Raw genomic sequence first — 13,229 nt, 5'->3', positions numbered from 1 at the left:
CTAGTCCTAACATTGATTGGTTCCATTCAGTTGGCGATTACATTTTTGTTTGTATAGTGGTGGTCTATATAAACAAACGACTGCAGAGATAATGGTAATCAACAAGTATAACTCAAATGATCAGAAATGGGCAAAACTATTTGGAGTGTCAGAAGTGTGAGCTCCACAGCATGGTACACTCTTCATTTGGCTCAGGGGAACAGTGTCATCTGTGCTCCACTCGGGAGTCAGTATTCAGGCCAAGAGACAGACACTTGAGTCTGGAGAGATAAAAACAGAAACATGATAGTGGCTTATGCCTTTCTACCATATCATGGCACACAGACAGAGAACCGTTTGGCGGTTAAATATCACTGTTACTTATAGATAGGTGAGGTTTTTTGATGAATGGTTGGTTAGATGAAAAGAGGGAGGTTTGAATGTTTCTGAAATGTTTATTCTGGTCAACATAATAATGAAAAAGTGGATAAATGGTAGTTCCCAAAAACATTGTTTCTCCAGAGGCACAAAACAAGAATGTTTACTATTGTGATTTCTGGAAAAGAGGATATATGTCTTTCAGTGTTGGTCTCGTTCACCAACCTTGTTCTTATTGTATTCCTCCCTTGCACATGGTATCCACACTAGCCTATATAAACATTCTACGTACACTGTAGCTTTATTCAGAAAATGAAATTCATGTGTATCTCTAAGAATAGAGATGTTATAGCCTAGTTATGCTAATAAATACACTTGAAGCTTTTCCTTTTTATAATTAAACTATAATTACAACTAATGCTGGATGTGTTTTTGATGTGTTTAAGCCACTATTTGGATGCATTCCTTGCATTTTTTTAATCGTATGGGTTAAACCAACTGTGTTTAGGTTGAACTGTGTAATTTCCTAAATATGATATGATAGATCTATTTCATAGCAGCAGAAATAGGCTACACAAAACATGAGCGTATACATAAAAGAGCTGGAAAATACAAGATGTAAAATGAATTTTATAAGCAGTGATATCATTATTATCTTTTCAGTTTTTTTTTCAGTTTAGGCCTATTCTTAAAAATAAATACAGTTAGAGATCTAATTTGTATGTTTAGTTCATACAGAACCACCTCTTGGTGGATACTGGCAGATTTTCTTGTGCAAAGTAACATGGCAAAACGGGTTTGACTGAAAGCCTCAATGTATTGCCACTGAAAGCAGCCAATGCATTTCCGTATTTGTGCACTTTGATTACATGTAAATTTGACTCAAAGGTATTTACATAATTTCTAGCTCAGGTTTTAAAGCATATCTGGTTTTAGCTGGGTTTACAGTATTTGATTTGCAAATCATATTGCCTTTCTTCTCTGAATGAACTGAAAATAAACAGGAGTTTAACCTCACCACCAATATATTACATTTTTATATATACACTATATTACACTTTCCTATTATTCCTTTATTAATAAGGAGGATATAAGTTGGATATATGTAATAGTTTTTAACCAGTGGATGCTTTTTTGAAAATTTCGGAGGGGCTGTATCTGACACAAATCCCTATGGAAAAATAAAAAAACCCAAACCCCCGAATGACATGAAATGTTATAAAAGAGGTCTACTTAGGAGTCTGCAAACTTAAAAAGATACCAGATCCAAGTTGCTATCATGCAGAAAAATACTCCTGAGATATCCTTCATAGCTTCAGAAAAATATAGTGAGCATTCGCCCCTCCAAGTGGTAGTGATGACTTCTGGCTCATGCACTGTCTTATAACTGGTGAAGGGATGTGTCGCTGAATTCCTCGTCTGTCATCCGTGTTTCAACCAGATTCGCTCTCGTGGCGGGCCAAACGTTTTCCCTGACCGAAATTCATTTATTTCATTGGCCCTCCATTTTACGACGCTATGGCTCTGGGAAGTATGATTGGTTTCAACACAAACCTGTTATTGCAAAAATAAAATACGATTGGCTACTTCGTTAACAATCATCCTTCTGTCATTGTTTGTCAATCGCCCAGACTTTGAGTCATTCTATTGGTGAAAGACGCTGCCTGTGATGAGTAGACCTTGCTTGGATTGGTTTGAACATCGTTACATTCATCCCGCCCACTCATACCTGTCTTGCTGTAAGAGGCTGAATGCTCTTCCTACAGTTCTAGTTGTCCCGCCCTATCCCCCCAAGGAACTAGTCAGTCTCGTGTGCTGAGTGTTACAAGCCGGCTAGCATGGCGCTCTGCTGCAAAAATTGTTCATAATAATTTAGCAACGACAGAAATAAGGCAGCGTTATTGGACAGACAGGGACTTGGTTGCTAACAACCACAGGCGTCAAAGTGGGAAAACGGCGGTGGGGTTGGTGCTGAGGGGAAGTTCTCTCCTGAGCAGATCCAGCGCCGCTCACACAGAACATGGCGGAGCACCATTCCATCTCAGAGTGCAAGCACAAAGCGTCTTCGAATGCCGGGGGCTCGCACTCTGGCAATGGCCGACCTAATTCCGTGGCTGGAGGTGGCAGCGGAGGCCTCTCTGGTGGCCTGACGCAGCCGGCAGGATGGCAGTCCTTGCTGTCGTTTACCATACTCTTTCTGGCCTGGTTGGCAGGGTTCAGTTCAAGGCTCTTTGCTGTAATACGCTTCGAGAGCATCATCCACGAGTTTGACCCTTGGTGAGTAACGTTAGCTGACGTTAGCTAGCTAGCTTGCTGCGCACTCATAGCGCCAGTTTCTAGTTAGCCGACGTAGCTACCTAGGTAGTTTCATCATTGTGAATATATGAGTTGGTTTTCAGATGTTTTTTTCTACAAACAGTAAAGCGATGTTCGATATCCTTACCCCAGCTGTCCAGTTTTTGCAAATGACGTTACGTTAGCCCTGTACAACTAGCTTGTCTGCTAACGAGGGCAGGGCGCCTCGTAAGCAAAGGGGCACTGAAAGTTATTGCTAATGTAATGGTAGCACAAGACCATGTAGCTAGAAAGTAGTCATGTTTGTAAATTGAAACGTTATAATAATGAGCCATGGGCTCCATTGGAACAGTGCCATTTGTCAGGCATATTAGTAAGGACAGTTTTCACAACTGACATCAATGGAGCCAACGGCTAACTTGCCTCAAGGCATACATCAAAGTGGCAGCAACCCGGAAATTGGCTGAAATAAATCACAGTTGGCATTATGGAATACGAAATATTGTGAAATGTTTATAAACGTGACAAACAGTTAAGGATAACAGGACTGCAATGTAGACTTTCCGTGAGGAAAAAAAACCCCATTAAGACTGGTGCTACAACACTACCCCAGCTGTGTGGTTGCATGAAGCAAGCGCATGAGATGTGCATGGTTCCTTGCTGGTTTTATGACACAAGGCTGCTTAGCGAGCCCTTCCTACAGCTGGTGTCAGTAAGAAAGTGAGATTTCCGATGTTTACAAATGAACCCAACACCTCAACATTTCAAGCATTTTTTAACCCAAAGGGTAGGGGTTTATATCAGGAGCTATCTTAATTAGATAGTGGCGGCCTACTGATGTCAAATGCCCGCCTTGCTGCCAATATAGAATAAAGAGTATTACAATATCGGTGTGCGTGGGCATGATGATTATGGATGTGCGATTTGCGCCCAGGAGCAGAGCTTGAAGATTTCCATCGCTAATCCTACATTTCATCATTTTTCACTGTGCCTGGAAGCTATTATTATTTCATGAACATCGGATACAGCATTTACAGTTTATTTATCATGCTCAGTAGGTTTCACAAGTGCACATGCCCAACATGGACATTAGCCTTGCCCCCTGGCCTAGTTGCTTTATGAACATTATGCCTGAAAACATAAACATCACGCTGCATAGCCCTGTTAATTCTGTCCTTATGATTTCCCATTAACATGCTGGTTTATGTTTGAGTGTTTGCACTGTCCATCCCACCACCACTTCCTCACACTCATGCGGTTTCCTGGTAGTGAGAGGTGGCAGTCGACCCTGAGAAAGCTTTTTTTTCCTGCTTCTTCTTAAGTTGAAGAACACTTTCCAATGCTGCTCCTGCTTGTTGCTGTGCTTCCCTAGTCTTCCGCTTCCCATCACACACGCACACACATTAGCATTAAAAAGTCATGCCTAATGTGGAAAAGCCTTTTGCAGTTTGGAGGCACAGCTAAAATGTCTGATGCATAAATCTATACAACCTGGAAATCACTTCAGATCTGGCCTAGGCCAAAAGAAGCAGTCTGGTCACTTTCAACGTGCTTCACGGAGTGCTACATGACATGCTTTCATGCATGCGACTTTGAAAGGAAGTAGGAGTCTTCCTCCTTTCTAACTGTCATGAGCGTAAATCTAACTGTAGGTTGATGTGACCCTACTCTATTGTTTGAATGGACAGTGGATGACACAAGGTTGCTAATTCCAGGGCTAAGCTAAACACCCCTGCTGTCATGCTATTGTTCCAGAAGGTGCACTCTCTGGTTTTGCCTGTCAGTGGCCAGTAAGCCCCTCTATGTGGATTGTCAAGATGGAAATATGCTTTTACATAACCAACTATTTACATTGCAAAGACCTGTGTAAATATCACAAGAGCATAAGTGATGCACACAAACAGTGAAGAATATGGGTCTGTGTGCTTCAACTCAATGGTTTCATGTAATTTATATCTAATCATGCTTTTGCCTTCAGTCCAGCTTGAGAATGATGGTAAACCTCACTCCACTCCACTCAGCACTTGCTGTAGTACTTAGGAGGACCTGGGATCTTGTTGATGCATGTTTATCACGAAGCTCAATTGATAGAGGTGAGACGGTTCTATAGCATAGCTCTGGAAATGGTAATAGAAAATAGTTGTGTATTTGTGAGGTAGATCCATTGACACACTTTTATGTTTTAAGGTGGGGCTGCAGCACTATAGACATTTCCTTCCTGGTTTGGAAAATGTCACTTCGCGGTTTGCAGTAATTTCACAACCATACCCCCTGTGTTTAATAATTCATTCGACGTTACTTGTTCTTTAATATGTTGAAATTGTTGAGCTGAAAGAGTTTAAGGAGAAAACATAATTAAGACTACTTCTTCATGGCATGTCTAGCAGGTCATGATGTGCAGGAATGAGGATTCATTGCAAGCACTAGCGAAATGGTCACCTAAAATTATATAATTGGTTTTCCAAGCGATTAATGACATTCTGAACAGTGTTGAGGATGGCTCTTAAAAAAGTGTCCTGTTGATTGATTTGATTGGTCAGTAGACCAGAAAAGTTGCCATGCCGTTATTTGCGTGCTAAATGTTATGTGTGTATACTCGGTGCAGAGGTCTTTGCATGTTAGAATTTTTTTCTTGTTGTTGTGTAGTGAGATTACAAACAAGCACGTGCAGTGTGGACATGATCCTTTTCAAAACTGATTGAGAAAAGTTAGCTTTCGAAAATATCCAGATACGTGTAGACAAGGCCACAGACCAAGCAAAAGGCTACACGAGGATGGCAGCACACTCTGATAAGGAAAAAAGCTGTTATGATGGTTATAGCAGTGAATGGCTCATCACTGTGGTACACCTGCTAATACCGCAGTATGTCAGTGATGTGGCTATCGTTGCAGCTCTTAGATTGCCTCAGAAAATGTTTTGTGGTACAGGGAGAAAGAGCTAGGCATTTCACAACTAAGCCATTTGTAGTGTTGTGTCGGTGGATTCCTACATCGAGTGCCTGAACTCCTCTTGTTCGTGTCCAGTATCTTAATATACACGATCCAACGTGAAATTGCCTCACCAGTGTTCCAAAGGTCTGCGATTGAAGTGATCCAGAAGCTTGGGTTGAAGGACTTCAGACGTTTCAAAATGATTCTTATTGAAGGTGTAAAGTTATTCTCTCAGCCTCTTTGGTACAACTACCTGCTGATGCTTGCAGGATGTTAACTGGTGTATGAGGTCCCCTCCCAATGTGGATCGCATTGTGGGATACCTTTGAGTAGAATTAGGCCGTCAAAACATTGTTCAGTGCTTTCACTTTGTGTTGGTGAACGTCTACCACAAAGATCAATCATTTATCTGAACAACTTGGCAGCAAAAGTGTTTAAAAAATAAATAAATGTGAATCCCAACTTGTGACTCAGATCTGTGTGTGTTTGTGGATACACTTCCCCCCAAGAGATTGCCTAGCTTTTTACTGTTTTGTTGGAACAGAAGTGCAGGAGGTCTGTGTGTGTATGTGTGTGTGTGTGTGTGTGTGTGTGTGTGTGTGTGTGTGTGTGTGTGGGGGGGGGGGGGTACGCTTACTAGTGTGCCATAGTGTCAACTGTACGTTTTCAAAGGTTGTCGGAGGGAGAAACACTTCTGACCATCACTTTATCTCTTTGAACTCTCTTTTATATTACTGAAGAGATTGCACATAGGTCTCTATCATGCGGATGGCAGGTCAGAGGATCTTTGTCTGTGAGAGAGCAATTTTGTTTCACTTTAATCATGCTTCAAGCTCTAGCTGATTGCACCCACCCCCTTTTCTTCTATTTTCTGTGAACTAAAATGTGGAAAATTTGAATCTGATTAAGTGAGTCAGATTTGAAAACTCCACATTGTGGCTCTGAGCCTTTGATCTCTTGTGTTTAAGTTTTAGTAGGTGAGATTGAGCAAGTGTGTGTGTGTTTGTGTTTGTGTTTGCGTGTGTGTGGTTTTTAAAAGTTCTCAATGTCAGCTAAATGGTTTAGTCGTGATGGTGTGGGTGTTAAGGTATTGAGTCAAGCAGTAGCTCAGGCTTAAGGGTCGGGACGAGAGGAGGGCCTGATGCTCGTTCTTCCCTGGCTCATCTTGAGCACCAGAGTGCCACTGTTTTATAAGAGAGGAATGGTAGGTGGCAGCAAGGCTGGCAGTCTCTCTTGTTGCTTTACAGGAAAGAGTGATTCATGTGGACACTGAAGAAGACCCTAGTGAATAAGGGGGCGGGGGGGGGTGTTAGTCATGCAGAGTGAGTCATCGTCATGATTATCATTATTGTTGTTATGGTTATTATCTGATCCAACAATATGGACCACCCACTCATGAGTGTTGATCCATCCATGTTTCGACTCCGAGATGAATTCAAGTGGTTCTTTAAACTCGTCTTTTGAAAAATGTTAACAAATGTGAGTGGGGGTGTTGAGACGATGACATGGCAACAATCAGTTGTCAGTGTCATTAATATTATAATTTGTCAAAATCATACAGATAGCCTTTCACCTCTTTATTCAGTGGTTTAGTATTTCTTCGGACTGCCTAGGAGCGTTTACAAACACATTGTAAAGTGATTGTAAACGGTCAGATCATCTACACGGAAGATAACTAAATCGGGACATAAGTAAGAGAACAGAAAGACTGAGGGAGAAAAGGGGCCTTTAGCTAGCCACCCAGTTTTTCCAGAAGAAAATCGTCCGACTGTCATTTGGTGCCCATGAACATGTACATACCTCGCCAACATTACTAATATGACTTTACCACACCCAAGATGATTTAGCTTACTAGCTAGCTAAGTTAAAAGTGTCAGTGTGCAGTGGTTGCGATTTCATGTTCGCCAGGTTTTTCCCCGAAAATTTGTATAATTGATATAGCTCAATGAATATTAAGCTTGAATGCAGCCCTTGTCTCATTACAAAACAGCCATAGAATAATTTTCATTACTAGCTACAGCTGAAATAGCTGTTCTTTACATGAAAACCTATGGGAAGTGGCCACACAGTGGAAAACAGTCTACATGTCATAATTTGGGGGGCCCCCGGGGGCATAGTTTGAATATGACCCCCTTACCTCTTCTCTTGAGATTTATGGCATCACCACTGAACTGTCTGTCTGACTCACACACACACACACACAAGCAAGCATGAAATCCCTGTGTGACTGGTGTCCAATTATGTTGGACTTTGTCTGAAAGTGTGTATTTCCCCCTTCTCCCTCCAAATGAGGAAAGTTGGCATGGACTGGCATTCCAAGGCAGTTGGCTGGCATAGGGTTGCTTCTCCCAAAGTGGCCCATAGTTCTGAAGAGGAGCCGAGTTTTCCGACAGAGTGGAGCCTAGCTAACAGCCCATGATGTGCACTTTTGGGAGTTTTAGTGAGCAAGACTCTTTTCTCAGCACTCAGAGCCTCAGCTCGAGCGTGATGCGATGGTGGGCTGTGTGCGGCGGACGTCTGTTCTTCAAATGGTTCACCATCGCGTCCCTAGTCCGCCCCTCCCATTAAGGCATCTGCTCAAGCGTGGTGCAGAACTGTCCGAATCATGTCAAACAAATGGAGTGTGCGCCTCTCACTGGTTTCCCCCGACCACAGAGCCCCTTCTGACTTTACATTGGGTTTTGTCCTATTTTTATTTTATTTTTTTTCCATTTTCTCAGAGGCGGTCTCCATCCTCATTCATTCAAGTAGAGCTCATTTGTGGGCTTACTGACTCTACCTGCTACGTTGGTGTGTTTTAAGAGGGTGATTGTTGCATGGGTGTCAGGCCAGCCTAGCTTAGCGGCAGCTCAGCCCCTGAGAGTGTGTGGAATGCTGGCTAATTATTAGCGGCTTGCCAGGCTGACTTGGCAAGGCTGTGTCGTGAGGAGGGCAGGGTCGTGACGGGATGATGGGAAACAGGGTGGCTGAAGGATTTTCCCTTTTCTATTTTTTTCCCTTTCTGGTGGATTGGGATTGTTCGCAGCCATCAACCTTGACCATTGATTTCCCTCTCCATACAGAAACAAACCCAGGTGTAGAAATGCACTTAATGCAGCCCTTCAGTCCATTTCAGTTTGTCCTCTGAGGGAGAGAGCTAGAGAGAGAGTAGGCTGTTGCAGTTAATGAAGTGATATCCTTTTTGCTTTGTATGAGGTGTGGGTCTAGCTCACCTTAACCCTTGTGTGCTTAAGGGGAAGAATACTACAAGTAGTCGTGTGTGTGTGTGTGTGTGTGTGTGAGCACTGCGTTAAAGCTTTTTTAGCAGGCAGCCTCATTGCTTTGAGAACACATGAGCGTGATGCCTTTGGAGGGCCTTCAGAGAACACACACACACATACACTCTGGATGCAGCAGCGATTTCACTTATCTGCCTCTCCCATCTCCCCTTTTCGCTTGCTCTGTTGCTTGCCTTGCTTGTTCTCCTCCTCCTCACTCAAATGCCCCCCATTCACACACCCCCCTCCACCCAGTCACCCCCGGGTGCCTCTTCATCGCTTGAGCGAGGGATTAACCTGTCACTGAGCCCACACCAACGAGTGTTGTGACATCACGTCACAAATCATGCCCACACCACACACTCAAACAGACGGAAGCAGTAGCCTCAGCGAGTCTTGAGCTCTATTGAGCTTGTGCATTGCAGTGTGTGGAGGCAAAAAAGAAGCTTCTGTATGCATCAAGCCTGAAACATATCTGCCATTGAATCTGTTTTTTTCTCTCATGGGTTTTTTTTTGACACCGGGACTTGTGATGTGCAAGGTTTTTCCATGCAAAGTGCACTTGGTGTGTTGTCCACGCTGGCTTTGCTGTCACCCAGCATTGCTTATCTGATTTTGGCCAGAGCTCTCAGGGCTTGCTGTTACTTCCATTAGCATACCAGCTTCGGTCCCAGCGCGCTCCCTCACAAAAGGGCCTCACAGTGGGGCCACGTGCTGACTCTGAGGCTTGGATTTCCTGTTCTTTGGCTCCTTGTTCCAGCATGTTCAGCCTGAAGTCCCACGGAGACCCCCTTTCTGTGAGAGTTTGCTTGTTCCCTCGCTCGCTCACTGCAGCCACAGATTGTGTTTTCCATTCGCCGCCCAACATAAAGATATCACGGAGCAAATATGGCAGGATAAAATGCACGCCCACACAATAACCTCAAAGAGCTTCATGCTCTTGTTCTGTTTGTGTGTGTGTGTGTGTGTCTGTGTTCGTGCACATTTAGTTTTTTCTATGTGTGTGTCAGCAGCTTTGCATGGATTTGCTTGTTGAGGGAGGGTGCAATAATTTGACCTCCACCCGATTGGACTGTCTGGCATGTGTGTGTGCTACGCAAGCCAAATTCGGGGGATGCAAATGCTGTAATCCTAAACCTCTAAAAAGGTCCTCTGCTCGAATACCATTTGGTGCTGCTTGTGGGGATTTTCAAATCCTCTAAAGCATTCCATGGTTGACCTCCACATATACAACCATAAAAAGCATAATATTAGCCAAGCCTCAGTTGAGCGGTACTCAAAACACAACAACACAAATACTGCTGCTCGGGTGACGTGCACCAGTGGGCTTCAGAAGTAATTTCACCAGCCTCTGAGCACCCAGTCATCTCGCTGGAGTCGATTCCCTCCGCATCAATCATAAGCAGTAATTGGATTAGTCGTCTGAGCTGTGCGGAGGCAGATGCTCCGGAGAAGGAAAGAACGGCACAGGCTCAGAAACATGCTCTCTAGCCTGCCTTTGATGCATCGGCAGTAAGCTTCCAGAGGGGGGCGCCTTGCTCACCACGGCACGAGTGGATTGGCTGACCAGGCACGCCCGATTATGTCCTTGGCTGCAGGGTCGCGAGGAGGATTTGTCGAGGCTCATTTGAGGAGTGGAGAGGAGGCATGGTAGCTCATGTTGTGGGGCCTCCAGTTATGTAAGCCTGAATGTAATCTGTCTGATCTCCTTTTTCTCATCATAAGTGCCTCTCCTTCTCTCTCCATTCCCATTTTTGACAATCTTGCAGTTTCTTCCCCAGTTGTTATGAATAATTCCTTTGATGTCATTGCTGATTTAGTAAGGTTATTGCAGTACTAGCACTGTGTGTTTAGTACTCTAGAGCTCTCAATGTTCACCAGTCACCATGTCTCACATGTACTGTGTGTGTTTAATGGCCTGATCTGGTCTGCTTTTATTGTCTAATATCAGATACAATGGAGTGTACCAAGCTGACTAACACCAAATCAATTGGATCGACTGCGCAAACATCATTTTCTGAGTCTCCGATGGTTGGTCAAGCCCAGCATTCCTCTCATGCTTGTGGGAAAGTCTTACATGATTGTTCCCTTTGGTACTAACTCATCTCTGAAAGGAAGAGCAATGGGTGTGTGTGTGTGTGTGTGAGAGAGAGAGCTAGCCACACTAGTCTTCAGCTGCACAGTGCCAATGTTCTGGTCTGCAAATATTTGCTGTGAAACGGAATTGAATGCCTAATAAGATTCCATTAACACTAGGTTTAATTTACACTGTTGACTTAAGTATTAACATTCATAGTCCCCAGTCAAATTCGGCATCCTGAGGATGTGGCTCACCTATATGTGAGTAATACGTGGTCAGGCTAGTGGTTTGCAACTACTGCAGCACCTTCCCAACCGTCACAAGTAGTGGTTGACTGGTGAAACGTGCTAGATAAAAATATCCAAAGGGGGCACAAGGCTTATAGCAGGCGGCCATCAAATTATTGGCAACATAGTGGTGCTTAGTGAAAGTAATCATCCAGTGGTTTGTTTCCCGGGAGTACATTTTAAAAAGGAAGGATTTACAGGGACTGTGTGTAGTATTTAGTGGCATCTAATGATGAGGTTGCTGCCTTGCAACCAGCTGAATACCCTTCCCTCAACAAGCCTATATTACCTACTCCCTATGTTGATACGAAGGGCTCATTCTAAGCTGAAGAAAACAAAACAATTCATTACAGCAATTATACACTAGTGAAAACATTTATGAATACTATATTCCATATTTACTGATAGAGGCCAACAAAATCTACACCTTTTAAAAATCTGAAAGAGTAGGTGAGGCTCACAATGCTGCTATTGAGCTCAAAGTTCATTTTATTACAGAATGGTGAAATCCAAGGCTAATGGGCAGCCCTGCTAAAGCCTGCTGCCAAACACAACTGCAAATGGATACACTTCATTAGCAAGTGTAACATCTGGATAAAAGTTGATTTCAATAACCACTAAAGCACCAAGTAGTATCAGAGCGTCCAAGCGAACTCTACTCACCCCCCCTTCCCCCCTTCCTTCCCTCTAGCAAGCTGGTCTTTCTTCTAGCAAACATAAAAATGTTCTAGGGCCATATTAATACTAGGACAAATAATGAGCATCTCCCCAAACACTTTACAGAAGAGAGCCTGTTTACGATTCTTATACCTTGCTAGCTGATGCTAGCTAGTTAGGTAAGTCGTTGACAATCCAGTGCTTGAGCAGGTGCTGCTGCTGATCTCTCCTGTGCTTTCTAGTTGCCTACAGGGAAAAAACACACAGAAATCCAGTAGACTCAAAACGCTGCCTCCTGTGTTTAATCCAAGATCAGATCGAAAATGAGAGGTTTTTTTTTAATGTTTGCTAAACTGAGGCGCAGGTGTGCCTATACAAAGAATAGTGCTGTGCAGAGATAAAATAACTAAATGAGATGACTGAACTGTTTTCAAAAACATCTGCATTTTATGGGTTGGAAATGGCTCAACACACCATCTAATGATGGTGAACCTTGCAAGGCCGACGCTGCCAGTCAAGCGTTTGGTAGATCTCTCCATCATGAAATGGGAATCCCACCTTCCCCAGCCTCCACCCGTAAGTGTGAGTCTCATTTTCATTTGCTGATCGAGACTCATCACCTGCCCACTTTTTAGACAATTTTAGACTTTAAAATTTGCCTCAGAGCTGAGGGTAACGTTATACCTTAACTGGGAGATGTTAATGTTCAGTCTAAATGGTTCTCTTGCCCCATAGGATAGCATTGTGTAGCCATTTTGTGGTTGCCGGCCATAGCGTTCTAACAAAAAGATGGGACAATAGGGCCAACGTTAGACAATACCGGTGTGCTCCTCTGAGTTAATTTGTTATTATTACATTGGTGTATTTTATTAGATGCAAGAAAACAACAACAAGTCATCAGCATTATATATTGGCCATTGGCCGCCCTGCTCTCTTAATATTGGCATTGGCCATTGAAAAACCCATATGGGTCATCCAGGAGTCATAAATATATATGCTAATGAGATGTGCTACAGAAGAAGCATCGTGTTTCATGCCAGATACTGTATGTTAACTGTTACTTTACGTTGTCCTATCGACAGTGTCTGGCTCCGAAATGAAAAATAAAGATTAAATGTCAGAAATGTGTAATTTAAATGCAATACCCGAGCTTTGTTTTATTGTCTTGATTTTCGCTCCTTTCGCCCACGACCTCCTGGTGTGGGTAATACGTTGTGTTGACAGTGATCTATTTACACAGTCGTTACATCACAGGAGCTCATTTGTACTGCGTAGCCACTTCTATTCCACCAAAGCGTTTGCCCTGGAGACAGGCATTTTGTGCCGATGCTTGCACATGCTCTGAAAAAAACCTGTGTTGTGTTC

The 13,229-nt window shown here is 43.3% G+C and overlaps 1 protein-coding gene across 1 annotated transcript in view; it reads left to right on the top strand.

Annotated features, from left to right (window-relative positions):
- Window positions 1-2,175: 2,175 nt before the first annotated feature.
- stt3b (STT3 oligosaccharyltransferase complex catalytic subunit B) overlaps window positions 2,176-13,229 on the top strand; it is a 39,543-nt gene continuing 28,489 nt past the window's right edge. The window contains exon 1 of the mRNA XM_080858632.1: window positions 2,176-2,634. Coding sequence (XP_080714758.1) covers window positions 2,378-2,634 — 257 coding nt within the window. The 5' untranslated portion in view covers window positions 2,176-2,377. The remainder of the gene's footprint in view (window positions 2,635-13,229) is intronic.

Source organism: Sprattus sprattus, assembly GCF_963457725.1.
Source record: "Sprattus sprattus genome assembly, chromosome: 19".
NCBI classification, from domain to species: Eukaryota; Metazoa; Chordata; class Actinopteri; order Clupeiformes; family Clupeidae; genus Sprattus; species Sprattus sprattus.
Note: the sequence above shows the minus strand (reverse complement) of the source record. Positions and strands in the feature narration are given on the sequence as shown.